General features: G+C 44.6%; 1 protein-coding gene across 29 annotated transcripts in view; it reads left to right on the top strand.

The window, feature by feature from the left end:
- The window catches only part of TNNT3 (troponin T3, fast skeletal type), a 50,641-nt gene extending 38,058 nt beyond the window's left edge, over positions 1-12,583 (top strand). For 28 of the 29 annotated variants that reach the window (XM_075928180.1, XM_075928181.1, XM_075928179.1 and 25 more), the window contains 6 exons: positions 1,249-1,326; positions 1,646-1,759; positions 2,669-2,778; positions 3,865-3,955; positions 4,742-4,782; positions 12,195-12,583. In XM_075928180.1, the coding sequence (XP_075784295.1) occupies positions 1,249-1,326; positions 1,646-1,759; positions 2,669-2,778; positions 3,865-3,955; positions 4,742-4,782; positions 12,195-12,249 (489 nt within the window). In that variant the 3' untranslated portion in view covers positions 12,250-12,583. Of the gene's footprint in view, positions 1-1,248; positions 1,327-1,645; positions 1,760-2,668; positions 2,779-3,864; positions 3,956-4,741; positions 4,783-8,120; positions 8,162-12,194 lie in introns of all 29 variants that reach the window. The other variant, XM_006134916.4, reaches the window with a different exon arrangement.
- Positions 12,584-15,774: the final 3,191 nt, after the last annotated feature.

Here is a 15,774-nt window from a genome sequence, read left to right as displayed (position 1 = left end):
TGCAAAAAAATATGCAAATGAGATGAAGCATGGAATATTGCCATGCCTCATTTGCATAATTAATGAGGCTCCGTTTTTCTGCAAGAGGCTTTTGTGCAAAAAGGAGCCGTCCACCCTGCTCCTTTTTGCACAAAACCCCCTCTTACACAAGAGCCATTCTCCCGCATTTTTTTCAGGACGAAACAGCTCTTGCGTAAGAGGGGGTTTTGCGCAAAAAGGAGCAGTATGGATGGCTCCTTTTTGCGCAAAAGCCTCTTGTGCAAAAACTGAGCCTCATTAATTATGCAAATGAGGTGCGGCGATATTCCACACTTTGCCTCATTTGCATATTTTCTTGCCCAAGAAGGGGCAGTGTAGATGTAGCACTAGTGTGGACATACCCTGGGAGGCGAAAGTTGAGTAAAATAGCAGAGGTGTGGTGAGTCTCAGAACTGGACTATGAAAGGGTATTGCAGAACTAGAATATCAAGGGGGGTTGCCAGTCATTACAAAACTACATATAAAGCCCATTAGCTCAGATAGCAAAGGTTGTTAAAGGCCTGATTGAAGAGAGTTGTGAATGGAAATCTTGGATGCTACCACAATTAAGGAAATGATACCACAGCTAGTGTCTGTATAATGTCTGTTTCTAAGCAATGGTATCACTTCCTCGCTTATAGAAGCACTTATGCTCTCACCCCATATATAACAACAAAAGAAACACCAGGAGTAGGAGTGACACATAGGAGGAGACCAGTCTCTTTGGTCCTGAAACTCAGACATACATAAGGGTAACCCTCTTCCTACCTTAGATAAGGCAAGGATTGCAAGATATGGTTAATCTACCCCCTAACTGCACTGGGATAAAACCATTTTTTTCATGAGCTGGTTTTCAGTGCAGTTTAAAACTGGTTCAATCTAGTGAACTTTAAATGTGGTGGGTGATGCATAACCATTTTCAAGCCAAATGTAGAAACCACCTGCTAGCCTATGGTCCCCTGTGTAGATGGACATTCTATTCTACTTGTTTTGCTCTGACTTTAGGGAAGCCTGTTCCACACTGCACAAGGTGACCATGCTCCTTGTGACCTATCCCTGTTCTCAGCCTCCCAGTTGTTGAAACTTCCCCAGTCACGGAAATACCTGGGGTCTTTCAGCAGGATACCACAACCTGCATACTTTGGTAAAGTAACGGGAAAGGTCTACTGCCTAATATGTAGACAAAGCCACATACAGGTGACTCTGTGCCTCTTCCTTTGTTTTGGGCAGGAGAAACGCAGAGCCGAAAGATCAGAACAGCAAAGAATCCGGGCTGAGAAAGAGAAGGAGCGTCAGGTCCGGATAGCTGTAAGTGCCTCTGCTTTCTCTTTTCCTCTTGACACATAACAAGAAAGTATCTGTGGACTTAGACCTTCCTTGGGAACTTTGAAGGAGATGGAGGGAAGCTGAAGGTCCTGCGTGCCTCAGGAACACCCAAGAAGATAGTGCTCTATTCTTCATTCTGAGACTAACTGGGCAGAATCTGGGAAGGAAGCAGCTATAAGTTCCCAGATGCATACATTCCTACAGTGTTCCCTGGAGTGACTCCTTGCTGCTAGTGGAGTAGGTGTAGGCTCCCCTAGACAAAGTCCTTACAATAACTGGTTTTCTATGATGCACTCTGCAGGAGGAGAAGGTAAGGAGAGAGGAGGAAGATGCTAAGAGAAGAGCTGAGGATGACATTAAGAAAAAGAAGGCTCTGACTTCCATGGGTGCCACATACAGCAGCTATTTGGCAAAGGTAACGGCATTGATCAATTGATGAAAAGTGGAAGCACTAAACACACCTCTCTGAGTTTTATCACTGCTCGTGTACCTCTCCGTCCCCCTTGCATCTCCTAAATTCTCTCCCAATCATTAGGAATTCTCTGAGTTTGTTCCAGAAGTTGCTAGGAATCTCTTAGATTTTCATGACAAAGCTTATAACTGCTTGGGATTCCCTGAAGTTTCAAAGTAATTGCAGAACTTTTAGGAGGTTTTCAGCTCCTATATAGTAAGCATTGTTACGAATGTAATAATGCCTCCAGTGCATCTATCTGCCTGAAATGTTCCAGCATAGGGGTGGACAATAATTTTTTGCCTGGGACGACTTCGACAATTTTTGAAGTGGCCCCGGGCCACACAGGAAGGGGTGGAGCATCACGCGGAAGGGGCGGAGCCAAGGCATTTCTGGGTTCCCCACCCTCAGACAATGACTGGTCTGGGGGGTGAGGGAGTGCCATTGCCCCCACCCCACATTCCCCCAAGGTGCCCATGCCCCTGGCTTGGGAGGAGACTTCCCTCGCTTCCCTGCCTGTAGGCCAATTAGAGCCTGGGGGCGGGGGAGTGTGGGAAGCCTTCTCTGCTCCCTCCCCCCGCCCAGTAGCATGGGTGCTTCAAAGCACCGTGTGCCCCTAGCAGGGCAGGAGGAGGCTTCATGTACTCCCTTGCCCCTAGGCCTTAATTGGCCTGGGGACGAGGGAGTAACAGAGCCTCCGTGGGCCAGATCCACCTGCTTGACGGGCCAGATCTCGCCCGCGGAGGTTCTTTTGCCCACCCCTGCTCCAGCAGATGTCCAGTGTTTCTTAGCCCTTCCACAAAACTTGGTTACTTCATCCTGAATTTGTGCTGGGCAGCATCCACTAATGTTCTGGAAATATGTTTCCTGCAGGCTGACCAGAAGAGAGGAAAGAAGCAGACTGCTAGGGAAATGAAGAAGAAGATCCTGGCAGAGAGGCGCAAACCACTGAATATTGACCACCTGAATGAAGACAAGCTGAGGTAACAAGCCATCTTCATGTGCTGCAAGTAGATTAGATAATTTCTCAGGAGCCTATGAAGAGGTCAAAGCTGACAGATCTGAATGAGGGCACAGAGAAATTTCTTCTAGTTGTCGGGGTCTCTCCACTGAAGGAGCTTTCTCATAAGGCTACTGTGGAGACCTGAGGAAGTCAATGTTAAATCCTGCCTTTGGCTGAGCTGGGACCCAAAGGGGGAAAGGGGACAGTCAATGTCATAGAACAGGGTGTCCCTGCTATAAGTCACCCCGGTGTACAGCTGTTCCGCACTACAGTTGTTGACGCTCGTTGGAACTGATGCCTTATAAGTCCTCCCATTGCCCGCTCTTAAGTTGCACCCCGCCTCCCCCCGACAATTTTTACAAATGGAAGTTGGCCACAGGAAAAGAAATTCCCCGCTTTAAGTTGTTTCACTGTAAGTCCAAGTTTTTTGGAACATTTCTTGGAAAGCGAGGACGGTCTGTTCTGCAATTCAAGGAAGTGCATCAGTGAGGGTAGGGAAGAAGAGCAGGCTTCTGCCAGCGTCAGTAATAGTAGAGATGAGTCTGAACTGCTGAGATCAAGATGTGAACCTTCTCAGAGTTTGTGGGTTCTAGAGATCTAGTGTTTTGGTCCAGGCCAATCTCTAAGTAATGTTGCCCTGGGTCACTTTTGCTCACTCATCTTAGCTCTGAGACTGGTGAAAGCTACCATGCCAACTGCTCAGCTTGTGAATTCAGCCTTTGGAACCCCAAACACCACTTCCCCTAAGAGACTAAGAGCCAAGTACATAAATAAACAAACTTGTGAAAGGATGCCAATGCCTGATAGAGGAAACAGTGCAAGGCTGAAATGTTAACAGGGATAAAGCTGAAGAAAAACTAAAGTCTGACCATAAACATAGTGAGTAACATAAAGATGGAGAGGAATTTTGAAGGGGAAGTTGTACATGTTGCGCGCGCGCGCGCACACACACACACACACACACACACACACACAATTCTGCTAGTGTCCTGAAGGCCACAGCAACCATGTGACATTTCCTATGTGTGAAATATTTCTCCTGTCTTCCTCCTTCCTAAATGCACAGAGAGAAGGCCAAGGAATTGTGGGACTGGTTATACCAACTGGAAACTGAGAAATTTGAATTTGGAGAGAAGATGAAGAGACAAAAATATGAGGTGGGTTGAGAAGCAAGTTGGTCAGAGCATCGGTCCCCTCTGGGTACAATCTGCAGGAAGCTGTGAAACACCAATAGGCAATGTGATGTGGAGAATTCATTCAGCTAATCCCACAAACAACTTTTGGAATATTAATTGCCACAGGTGTCAACAGCACACTGGAATCTTAGTTTCCATTACTGTGCCTATCTCATGCACAGGGCTAATATTAGCTGGCTGCAATTGAGTCTTAATGTTGGAACTGATTAGATCAGAATCTATGGAAATGAGGCATGCTCCTCTCATCCCTCATTCCCTGCTCCCTGCAATGGGAAAAGAAATAGCCCCATTGTTTATTTAGCCTGGAAGGGAATATAAAAAAGGGGTTGGTCAGACAGTTTCAGTCACCTGTCACCATCACTAAGTGACTTTCTTAATCACATGTTCAATTTCCTATTTAAATTTTGGAATTTTTTTATTTCCATCAGAGTTAAAACAAAAAAGTGTGGGACGGAAATCACTCCCCGTGGACTGAACTCTTAGGAGGCCCCGATGAAATCTGTGCCTCTATAAGATGTGCATCTTACTCAAGTGTCACATGGTATCAGAGTGCTGACATGTCCCTTTCAAGTCTGATCATGGAATATGCCCATACTAAACTGCACTAAACTTCAGTGACCAAGATCCTGCTGGGATCAATATTTCTGGCTGTTTCTCTCTTTCTTTTCACTTCCTCCTTTCAATTTTTTGGAAAACATCTGGACTGAGAACAACCCGCACCAACATAATTATCTTAATTTCTCTTAGATTGTATCACTACGTAGCAGGGTGCAGGCGCTATCCAAGTTGTAAGTACAAAGAGTTCGCCCATGTGACAGCAGCAGTGAAGTCTGCTAAAATGCATGAGCCTCTTGCATGGCAAGATTCCGCGCGCTTGCGCACACCGATGGACAGCACATTGGCACTCAGTTCCGTCTGGCAGAGTGAAGAGGAGACTGAGCCTTGCTGGACTCCCTTCACTTCATTTTTCTCTCCCCTTCCATTCTTGCAAAGCAGGGTATAGTCTGAACAGTGGCACAAAGTCAGTGGGGTTTAACAGCTGCTGTTGGATGATTCATGTATGCTCAGAAGGAATGAATCTTCTGGACCAAGCATGACATCCCGCTAGTTTAAAAGGAATGCAGCACCATCACAGCCAGAGTGGGAATTGTTATATTCATGGCATACATACTGATAAATTAGATAAAAACATAAAAAATACTGTTGCTGGAAGGTTTGGAACATAACACTATTTCTTTATTTCTTAGAATTTAGAATAACACAAAAGATACCCAAAAAGGGAGAGAGAGAGAGAGAGAGAGAGAGAGAGAGAGAGAGAGACAAAGCAGGTTGCTCCTTGAACCAGAAAAGCACAGATTAACCTACCTGTTTTAAGGTGGCTCTGGATAGAACTAACTGACTGCTGAAAGATCCAGATTGCACACTTCCTTGAGGAGTCCTGTAGCTTGTAGAAAGTACAAAAGGAAGAAGAGAAGAGGGCAAAGAGTGCAATTAAAAAAAAAGTGAGAGAGGAGAATAGGAGACAGAAAGAAGAAACGTCAGAATGAGTAGGAAGACACAAAAGAGTGAGAGAGAAAGAAGAGAGCAAGATGGAAAGTGAAAGTATAAGAAGGAAAAAAGAGAAAGGAAAAAGGGGAGAAATAAAGTAACAAAGAAAGGAAGGGAGAGAAAAAGGAAGAAAATTGGATATACAAGATGATACTGAGGGGGCCTGGTTTTCAGCACTCGTCTCTATGTACAGCTGCACTGTGTTTCAAAACAGTGAGTCAGAGCCCAGATCTACAGACTCAGGACCTCGGGGCTTGTGTTATGATGCTAAACATATCTGTGTAGATGCCTGGGGACAGGCTGGAGATCAGGCTCTGAGCCTAGAATGGAGGCTGGGCTTCAGACCCCAAACCCCTGCCTGAGCTGCTATGTCTATACTGCTATTTCTAGTACCATAGCACAAGTCCCATGAGACCTAATCTATACACTTGGCCTCTGAGACTCATTATAGAAAATGTTAAAATGCAGTGTAGATGTACCCCTATTGCTTACTGGTACCAGGTTGGAGACTGAATGCTATGCCTGCTGTCACAGGTTTAGCCCAAAAGGTGAGTTTCAAGCCATTGAATCAGTTTGAAGGGCAAAGCTGAATCTCTGCCAGGAATGAAAAAAATTCCCAATTGTGATAAATGACTCAAATCCATGGAGCAGATTTTTAATCTTCTGTGAGTAAGTACAGAATGCAGCAGATCTTTCCTTTTGATGTTGTCCTGTTGCCGCTAATGTCTCAGTCTCTTTCTTTCTTTCCTTTTTTTTCCTGTTTGCCATGGGAAAACTTGGTCTGGGAAATCCAAGATGGCAGACCATCCTGATGTGATCTTTTCTTGTTTTAAGCACTAGGAATTTCAAATGCCATGCAACCTTTGCTGGGTCACCAGTCCTTGGACTTTGAGGGCATGTCTATACTAGGAAATTATTTTGAAATAATAATAACTCCTGAAATAACTGTTTTGAAATAATTTTATTCCCCAAGGAAAGCAGGAGTTGTTATTTAAAAATAATCAGCTCCTTATTTTGAAATAATGGGCTTGGTAGTGTGGACATTCTGCTTGTTATTTCAAAATAAGGGGAATTATTTTGAAATAACTCCCTACTATAGACCAGGACTGAGTTTGCTCAGAATATGGGGTCCAGAGGTAATGAAGAATTCTGAATTTCACCAAGAACAGAAAAGTGAGGTAGGGAGGCTCAGACGGTTAATGAAAAACCTTCAGGAAAAATGAAAAACAGAAGTGGGTTGTAGGCTCATTCTAGTTTTTAGTGGACATGAATTCACAGCACAAAGATTGCTGCAAGACTGGACTAGCCAGGCTGGTGCTGCAGGTCAACATTGAGGTGCTAAATCAGGGAAAACTACACAGCGGCCACACATTGGGTCTAGCTGATGCTCTGTGATAGCCCTTCATTTTCCTGGGCATGTAGTTCAAACCTAGAATTGCACCATGATTGAGAGAGGATGCACTGATCTTCAGCACAAACTCCGCACTGGAGTTGATGGGACATGAGTGTCCTTACACCACAAATTGCCAGAGTCTGGAAGATGACTTAGGAAGGTCCTCAAATCCCCTTCTCCAGCCTTTCTTCTGTGGTTGCTGTGTGTCTCTTCTAATAGTTCCTCTCTATGCCCTTTGAGAACCCTTCTGTCTATTAGGTAAATGTCTGGAAAGGATCCTCACCTTTGCATTGTGCATTTTCTGCCTCCTGTCCCCAAATCATTACCAGTGCTGCTCCACTAATTAGCCCACAGAAAATACTAGGAGAGCACATGACCCATTGTCCTAATATCTTGAGATCTGATCCAAAGCTCATTGAAGACAACAGGAATATTTTAATGAATGCTTACAATCTAACTATCAATACATCATGATGTGAGATAGCCCATTAGTACCTCTCAGTTGGAATATCTCTTGTTCCCAAAGTGCAGTGGCCTTCATATATGATTTTGATGGGCGGAGGTAAATTCAGACTGCATCCTTCTGATACACTTCTCCTCCCATGAAAGCCTTGTAGTTATTTGTTGCTGAGCATACTCACTAGTTTGCCTCCAGTTTGGAGCTTTTCTGTTTCCAATTTCTTATCTGTCTAGGTCAAGCCCATCTTCCACTTCAACATTGTTACCTACCTAGTAAATTTACAGCTGGGGTGGCAGGTAGTGGTGAAGGAAGCGTGGGAGGGTGGGAACAGCACACACTCAAGCTGATCACACCTCTCAAGGTCTCCTGGGCTTTCAAAATGGTCAATTTATGACTTTCTAGGTCATTCACCTGAAGTTTAGCTGTTCCTGAGCTCATCATAAATGTGTTCTATTGTACATGAACCATTGGACTATTTTAACAAGGGCAATAGCACTGTCCTTTCAGCAGGAACCCTGATCTGTGCCTCTTTGTAAAATGTGAAAGTGGCTTATAAATGTACTGCCAATTAGCAATAGCCCACTCATTTGGAAAAAAAGAGTTTCTCACCATTACAAGGTCCTGTTTCCAGGCCTCCAGCCAGGTAAACCACTTCCCTCCCCAGGGGGAAACCAGGTTACTTAGCAGAGCTTTTTAAAAACCCTAGTCGTGTATGTTGTTTGCAGATCACCACACTCAGGACCCGGATTGATCAGACCCAGAAGCAGTAAGTACCAATATCCCAGTCTATCGTCTGGGATATCTGCTCAGCGTTCCAGACGACACTTCAGTTTTGATGCTGACATTTTCTTCTCAGAAGGGAATGAGGCAAGAGATGGAAGGGCAACCTCCAATCTGCCCCCACCCTTAGAAAATGATGGCCAAACTGAAGTGAATCCATATCCTAATGTAAAAGAACCATCACCTCTCATGCACACACCTTCCCACAATCTGTGCAAAGACATCAGCCACTCAAGCTATGACTGTTCATATTGGCTGGAGTGTTTTGAATTCAGGAGTGGAAATGGCCCTTGCTTATAAAGGATAGTGAAGTGAATGCAGAGATTGTAAGGTATGATGCATAAGCAAAATGACATTCAGGGTTACCCCATCACATGGATGTCATGTGATCACGGGTATGGGTTCTTTTCATTGGTATATGACCTCCCACTTTCCTTCCCCATCACACCTCTTTAATTTAATTTCTTTCCTGCTTGAGAGTCATGTGTCTTTGTTGTTGCATGTTTTCACCAGGAGACCTCAATACATCAGAGACAAGGTGTTGGGGGAAGGGTGCGTACAGAAGTAAAAGGCAAGGAGGAGGAGTTGTGGGAAGAGGAGGGAAACTCTCTAAATGTTGACATCTCTTTGCAGTTTCTCTCTGCCATGAACAGTTCATGCAAAAGACTCAAATATGCAAGTACAGGCAGTCCCCGACTTACGCGGATCCGACTTATGTCGGATCCGCACTTACGAACGGGGCTTTCTCGCCCCGGAGGTCGAGGTAGCGGATTGCTACCTGCGAGCTCCGGGGCGAGAAAGCCCCGTTCGTAAGCTGCTCTGGTGCCCCTGGTCTGCTGGAGACCGCTTCAGTCGCGGTGCCTGTGGTCTGATGGGGACCATCCCCAGCAGACCACAGGCACCCGGACTGAAGCGGCAGCAGCGGCGATTCCCCGCGCTTCTGAGGCTTTGCTCTAGCAAAGCCTCAGAAGCGCGGGAACCCGCCCGCTGCTGCCGCTTCAGTCCGGGTGCCTGTGGTCTGCTGGGGACCTTCCCGCTGCGGCTCTGCTCCCCGTGTCCCTGGTCTGCTGGGGGGGAGGGGGCGCGGCTAGTGTGCCCCCCCCCCCCCAGCAGACTAGGCTTTTGTTTTGGACCCTGGAGCAGAGCAGCTGGGGCGCTGCCAATTGGTCCTGCAGCGCCGCTCTGGGCACTACTGGACCAACCCGGCAGCACCCCAGCTGCTCTGCCCCAGGTCCTGATTCAGCCGCTGCTGGTCAGTTTCAGCAGTGGCTGAATCAGGATGCCTGGGGCAGAGCAGCTGGGGTGCTGCTGGGTTGGTCCAGTAGCGCCGAGGAGCAGTGCTACTGGAGCAACCCAGCAGCACCCCAGCTGCTCTGCCCCAGGCGTCCCCAAGTCAGCCGCTGCTGAAACTGACCAGCGCTGACTACAGGAAGCCCGAGGCAGAGTTGCTCTGCCCCAGGCTTCCTGGAATCAGCGGCTGATCAGTTTCAGCAGCAGCTGACTTGGGGAAGCTTGGAGTTCTTAAGTTGAATCTGTATGTAAGTCAGAACTGGCGGTCAGTTTCAGCAGCGGCTGAATCCGGACGCCAGTTCCGACTTACATACAGATTCAACTTAAGAACAAACCTACAGTCCCTATCTTGTACGTAACCCGAGGACTGCCTGTATCACCAGAAGCAAAAAGTCTTCCCCTCTTCCCCCATTGACACTGGAATGTCAAATAAATTTAACATTTTGGATGCAGTTCTCTGTTGAGAACTTCCAAGCACAGGCTTGATGTTTTTACTTCGTAGGGAGTAGGGGATTCATAGAACCTTGCAAGATTGTGTCACTAGCTCATATGGGTGGTTTTCTTCCTCCTGTGTCTTCTGCTCTTATTAGCAAAACTCCAACAACATGAAATGTCACCATGTTAAAGGCCCTCCCAATTATCAGAAGATGTGATATTTTTCTTGGAAGCATCTCTTTCCAGAGATGGTTTCCCTGCGTGGAATGGCACTTTATTTGGAAAGGTGTGATTGTGGATCCCTCCAGCTACTATGGGGCATTTTTCCGTCAGAAACAGAGCATGACATTCCAAAGTAGAAGTCTTTCATCCTGGTGTATTAGCCTTGTATGACAAAGGTTCTGCATTAATTTGGGGATCTGGAGCTTAGGTGTGCAGTTCCTATGGTGATTTTTGATCCAGTCCAAAAGCCAGCAGAATGGAGAATGAGATGAGTTTAAAGAACACTGAGCTTAATAAAATGTCAGATACGATATTTTCTGAGTAAACAGACAATAACCCCTTGTCTCTCTTGTAAAAAGGCTGATTTTCAGAATAGACCATCTTCTATTTTAAATTGGTTGAGAGGTAAAGTATTCACTATATGTGTGTATGAGTCACTGTGGAAGACTTTCCCATACATAAGCCTACTACTCCTGAACAAACCAACTGTGAGCTGGTGCCTATATAGCCATGCTAAATATACCCTTCCATTGTTGCCTTTTAATTCCTTCCCTGCTGCCTTGAGGAACACGTGTTCCAAATGTAGCTTCCTGGAAAACATCCATTCCAATCAACACCACATTGGGTATCCATGACCACTGGTCACATGGATATATTTGCTTGGCACCGTTGTTATGCCATTTAGCACCAAAAAGATTAAACAGCCTGCAAGAGGTTTGATTCAAGAAGTAGCCTTATTGGTGTATGTTTGGGATGGAAGGATACTGGGTATGCAATGCACAAGGAATCAGTGCATTGTACATGGAACCCATTGTTGCCACAGTGCAGAGCCTAACCAGACTAACTTTCTCACTTTGAAGCAGGCATGCATCTGTTTCACAGCAGGAAGGTAAGTGGATTGCATGTTGGAATGCTACTATGCATTGAAAAGATATTACAGGTTGAACCTCTCTAATCAGGCACTCTCTGGTCTGGCAACATCCATAGTCTTGCATGATTTTAGTTAGCTGGATGTCCACTTATCATGGGTGTAGCCAACTTTCCCGCAGTCCCATAAAGTTTGTTTACAGCCACCAGTCTTGGCTCTCAAGTGTTCAGTGCTGTTATTTAGCTCTAATTTACCCCTAAATGTCTTCTAAGAGCCTAGTAAACAGTGGAAGTGTGGGTAATGTTGCTAAACAATATTGACTTCCCATGATTCGGCAAAATTCTCTGGTTCAGGACCAGTCAGGTCCCGAGAGTGCTGGACTACAGAGCTTTAATCTGTACTTGGTAATCATTTCCTGAGGATGCTTTACAAGCTTTAGCTTGACGATCATATGGAGACTGCATCCACACATCCCTCCTACCCCCGCCCCTCCCAGTAAGACTGGGTTACTGGTACCAATGAGTGTCAGAAGAGGACATATAATTCTGGGGAACTGTAACCCTCACAGATCATTCTTTTTAAATATTTAAAATATTTTATAATTCTTTATATTCCCTATGCATTGTCTGGGGAACTTTACCATGGCAAAGCAATTCTTGTAATCAGCCTTAGTTGTATTTAAATATTGAATTCTGATAATTTTGCATGGGAAAAATTTCTAAAATTCTGTCAGGTGATGTGGGCCTCCAGGCACTGTACTGGCACAGTCCTGTTTGAGGAAGTCCTCTCCATTTCCAGAATTGTACTTAAACCCATCATCCAACTTGGGAAATGTTCAGATCTGGAACTGGATCTGCATTCTGCAGTTTGGGGCCCATGTCAAGTAGTTTCAAGGATCCACTGCTCTCTGGGCACACAATTCAGTAATGGGCAAACACTTTCACCCGTCCATGCCTATACTTCTTGGTTATCCTCTGAAGACCAAAAGACAAATCTGCTCCCACTATAATAATCTCTTCCTCCGAACATGTTACATCTGCTCTAGAGCAGGTGCATCCAATTCACAGGCTATCTGATCAGCCTGCTCTGCTGACTCGAGTTTTAGCGCTTCTCAGCAAAATAGCAGATGACCGAAAAGACAAAAGGCCAGAGGACTTTTCTGCAGCAGTCACACTGACGTGTTTTCCTTCTTTCTGTACTATAGCAGCAAGAAAGCAGGTGCCACAGCCAAGGGCAAAGTTGGAGGGCGTTGGAAGTAAAGAAACAGAAGGTTACTGCAGGCAGGATCATCACCGTGGGCATGGCTAAACATCGCTGGCCTCCCCCTAACCACTTCATAAATCAACTTCACTCCCATGCTTGAGCAAAACTACACCACCAGCCTGGATTGCCTACTCCTTTTTGAGAACTCCAGCAGCGTCCTGAACCAAAAAGAAGGTGGTTCCCATGGAACAGCGATGACTCCCTGCTGGCATCTTTCCTGCTTCATGTGTCCTTTGTTTTCTTGACATCAGCCCTTGGCTCCTTCATAGATTGCTATATGAATCTCTGGATTTTGTAAATAAAGTGTGACCGATACTTACTTCAATTATATATCTCATGACTGCTGTTGGTTCTTCTATTTAATTCCGATAGATTAAAATTGTATCCAACTTTGAAAAACCTCAAGGGGCTGTCCAACGTTTATTGGATCAGATCCTCAGTTGATGCCTGTAGACATTGCTCCCTGGCTGAAGATCTGGCTTATTATTATTGGTCTCTGGGCCCCATTTTGCTAAGCATTATATAATATATCAATAACAAAAAAAGAGTATTTTCTCTAGAGAGCTTATAACATACATGTCAGACATGATGCCACAGGTGGACAAAGCTGACAAAAGTGGGGGAAATTATAAAACTAGGGTTGTGAAAAAACCTACAAAAACAATAGTAATCAGTACAGTATTTCTAAAAAGTGTATTGAAACTAATACTGAATGCAATTAAGACATTATATAAAAGAGTCTATCAGGGCAATGAAAACTTAAATTTAAATGTAAAATCTAATATTAAAATATGACATTTCTGAGTGAGTCAACAAAGATGCTCTCTGAGGCCTGGGAACACAAAAACACTGAATAAGGATCCAAGAAGTCAGAGTTCTACCAGTGTTTGATTCATCTTGATGGGGAAGAGGGCAACCAGAATAGCAGCAGGCCAAATTTCATCCTTGTAGTTTTCTATCAATCATTAACTTTTCAGAGTTTCTGGTTCCCCAAACTGGATGAAATTTTAGGTTCCCAAAATGGGATCAGAAATGGTAACTTTTTTCACATGTTTTTACTAATAAATGGGGGAGGCTGGTGAATTAGGGTACGTCTAGACTACATGCCTCTGGCGACAGAGGCATGTAGATTAGGCTACCCGACAGAGTAAAATGAAGCGGCGATTTAAATAATCGCCGCTTCATTTAAATTTACATGGCTGCCGCGTTGAGCCGACAAACAGCTGATCAGCTGTTTGTCGGCTCAGCGCGATAGTCTGGACGCTCCCCTGCCGACATCAAAGGGAGTTGTCGACAACCCAGGTATGCCTCATCCCAGGAGGCATACCTGGGTTGTCGACAACTCCCTTTGATGTCGGCAGGGGAGCGTCCAGACTATCGCGCTGAGCCGACAAACAGCTGATCAGCTGTTTGTCGGCTCAACGCGGCAGCCATGTAAATTTAAATGAAGCGGCGATTATTTAAATCGCCGCTTCATTTTACTCTGTCGGGTAGCCTAATCTACATGCCTCTGTCGCCAGAGGCATGTAGTCTAGACGTACCCTTAGACTTTTCTAACAAAGAAATAATTCTAATAGATTCTCATCTCCTTTTTTCTGCAATAATAGACAGAAACTCCACTGACAATTGAAAGAACATAGATAATCATCAAAGGGCAGACATGAAAAAGTCCTACTAAGTTATCCAACCCATCTCCAAGACCAGTGCAGGACTGTTCCCTACAATACACTTTTCTAGTGTTTTATCCAGTTTTATTTTAAATGTTCCAAATGATGGGTTTCCACCACTTCCATTGGGAAACTATTTCAAAAGCTAATAGATCTCACCAGAGGTGAAAGTAAACCAGTATGCTCCACTGCAGTGCTCTGGCAAGAAGCCAGCTTGGATGCAGTGGGAGTGGCGGTGCACTTTCCCCTTGCTCTCTAGGTCTCTAATCTCTCTAGATCTCCTGGTGGTATTTCTCTGTCCTCACTGGGGTTTGCAACTTCTTCAAATTTAGCATCATTGTAAATTCCATTAATATGCTGTTTACTACCTCTTTGAATAAGAAGTGATAAAGAATTAACTATAGGCATGTCTGTGCCACTTAGTATAGCTGTATGTAGCTGTAGTATAGATGCTTCATACATCAGTTTTCCCCCATTGATGTAATTAATCTCTCTCTCCAAGAGGCAATAGTTTGTGTTGACATAGCAGCATCTATACCAGAGGATGAATTGACCTAACTACAACATTCAGGGCAAGAAGCCACTACATCAGGGACTCATACACCTCTAATGTGATATCTGCCATCAAGTTCTAGCAGTGCCCTTTTGCCATGTATATTGGCCAAAAGAGACAGTCTTTGCAAGGTGACAAAGGATAAATGGACCAATCAGTCATCAGGAATGTTAACACACATAAACTTGTTGGGGAACATTTTAACCTCCTGGACATTCAATAATGGATTTAAAAGTAGCCATTCGACTAAAAAGGAATTTTACCACCCAATTACAGAAAGCGACTGCTGAACTGGAATTCATTTACAAATTCAACACTATCAACTGGTTTGAATAAAGATATTAATTGTTTAATGCACCACAAAGACAATTTCTCCACCTTTGATAGTCACATTTACACATCGAAGGCTTTGAATGGGACACATCCAGCCTGACCCAATCAGCATAATTAACACTGGTTCTGCAATTGACAGGTAACTGCTTTTGTGGTTATATATACTCTGGATTCTGTAATTTCTACTCCAATTTATCAGATGTAGTGTGTTTTACCCATGAAAGCTCATGCTAAGATATATTTGTTAGTCTCTAAGGTGCCACAGGACTGTTTGTCATTTCTAAATTTACAGACTAACAGGACTACCCCCTTTGAGATTTTTACCATGATTAGAGAGAACCTTCATCTACTCAGTACGTTAATCACTTACCTTTTGTTTAAAGTTCTGATCCAGTTTTTAGCTCACATAATACCGCTCCTATCCAAGACAACTATAATTATTTTTAATCTAGATTGAAACATTAATACAATCTGAATAAATATCACAGCTATTGCATTTACCTTCCAGGATGCTGGAGGCCGGGAACTCTGCTACCTTGGAAAACATAGGTGGATACAGCAGGTTGCAACAGAACAATTATATTTAATAGGACAAGATGTGACTGATGATTCTTTGTGCAAGAAATAAAACAAGGCCATTTTGCCACATTGCCTCAGACTATCATGGCTGCATACAAATGCCTGTATAGCTGGGCCATAGGGAAGGTTTTGACTTTTCATTGATAGTAACTGACTCTTCCCTTGAGATGCTCAAATGCTTTTTGTCTTGGTTCCCCAATATACACCTGCATTGCCAAGCCTCCCAGATGTACGGTGACATTTGTGACAGTCAGTGTTTCTCCTCAGGCCCCAGTTCCTGGATCAGGAGACTCCTAGCCCCTACTTCAGTTAAAAGCAGGCGCCTGGCCCTGGTGGCTGCGGGGCAGAGACCCAGGCTCCTGCAGGCGGGTGTAAGCCCCAGCCACCAG

The sequence above is a fragment of the Pelodiscus sinensis genome, chromosome 4 (assembly GCF_049634645.1).
Source record: "Pelodiscus sinensis isolate JC-2024 chromosome 4, ASM4963464v1, whole genome shotgun sequence".
In the NCBI taxonomy this organism is placed as follows: Eukaryota; Metazoa; Chordata; order Testudines; family Trionychidae; genus Pelodiscus; species Pelodiscus sinensis.
Note: the sequence above shows the minus strand (reverse complement) of the source record. Positions and strands in the feature narration are given on the sequence as shown.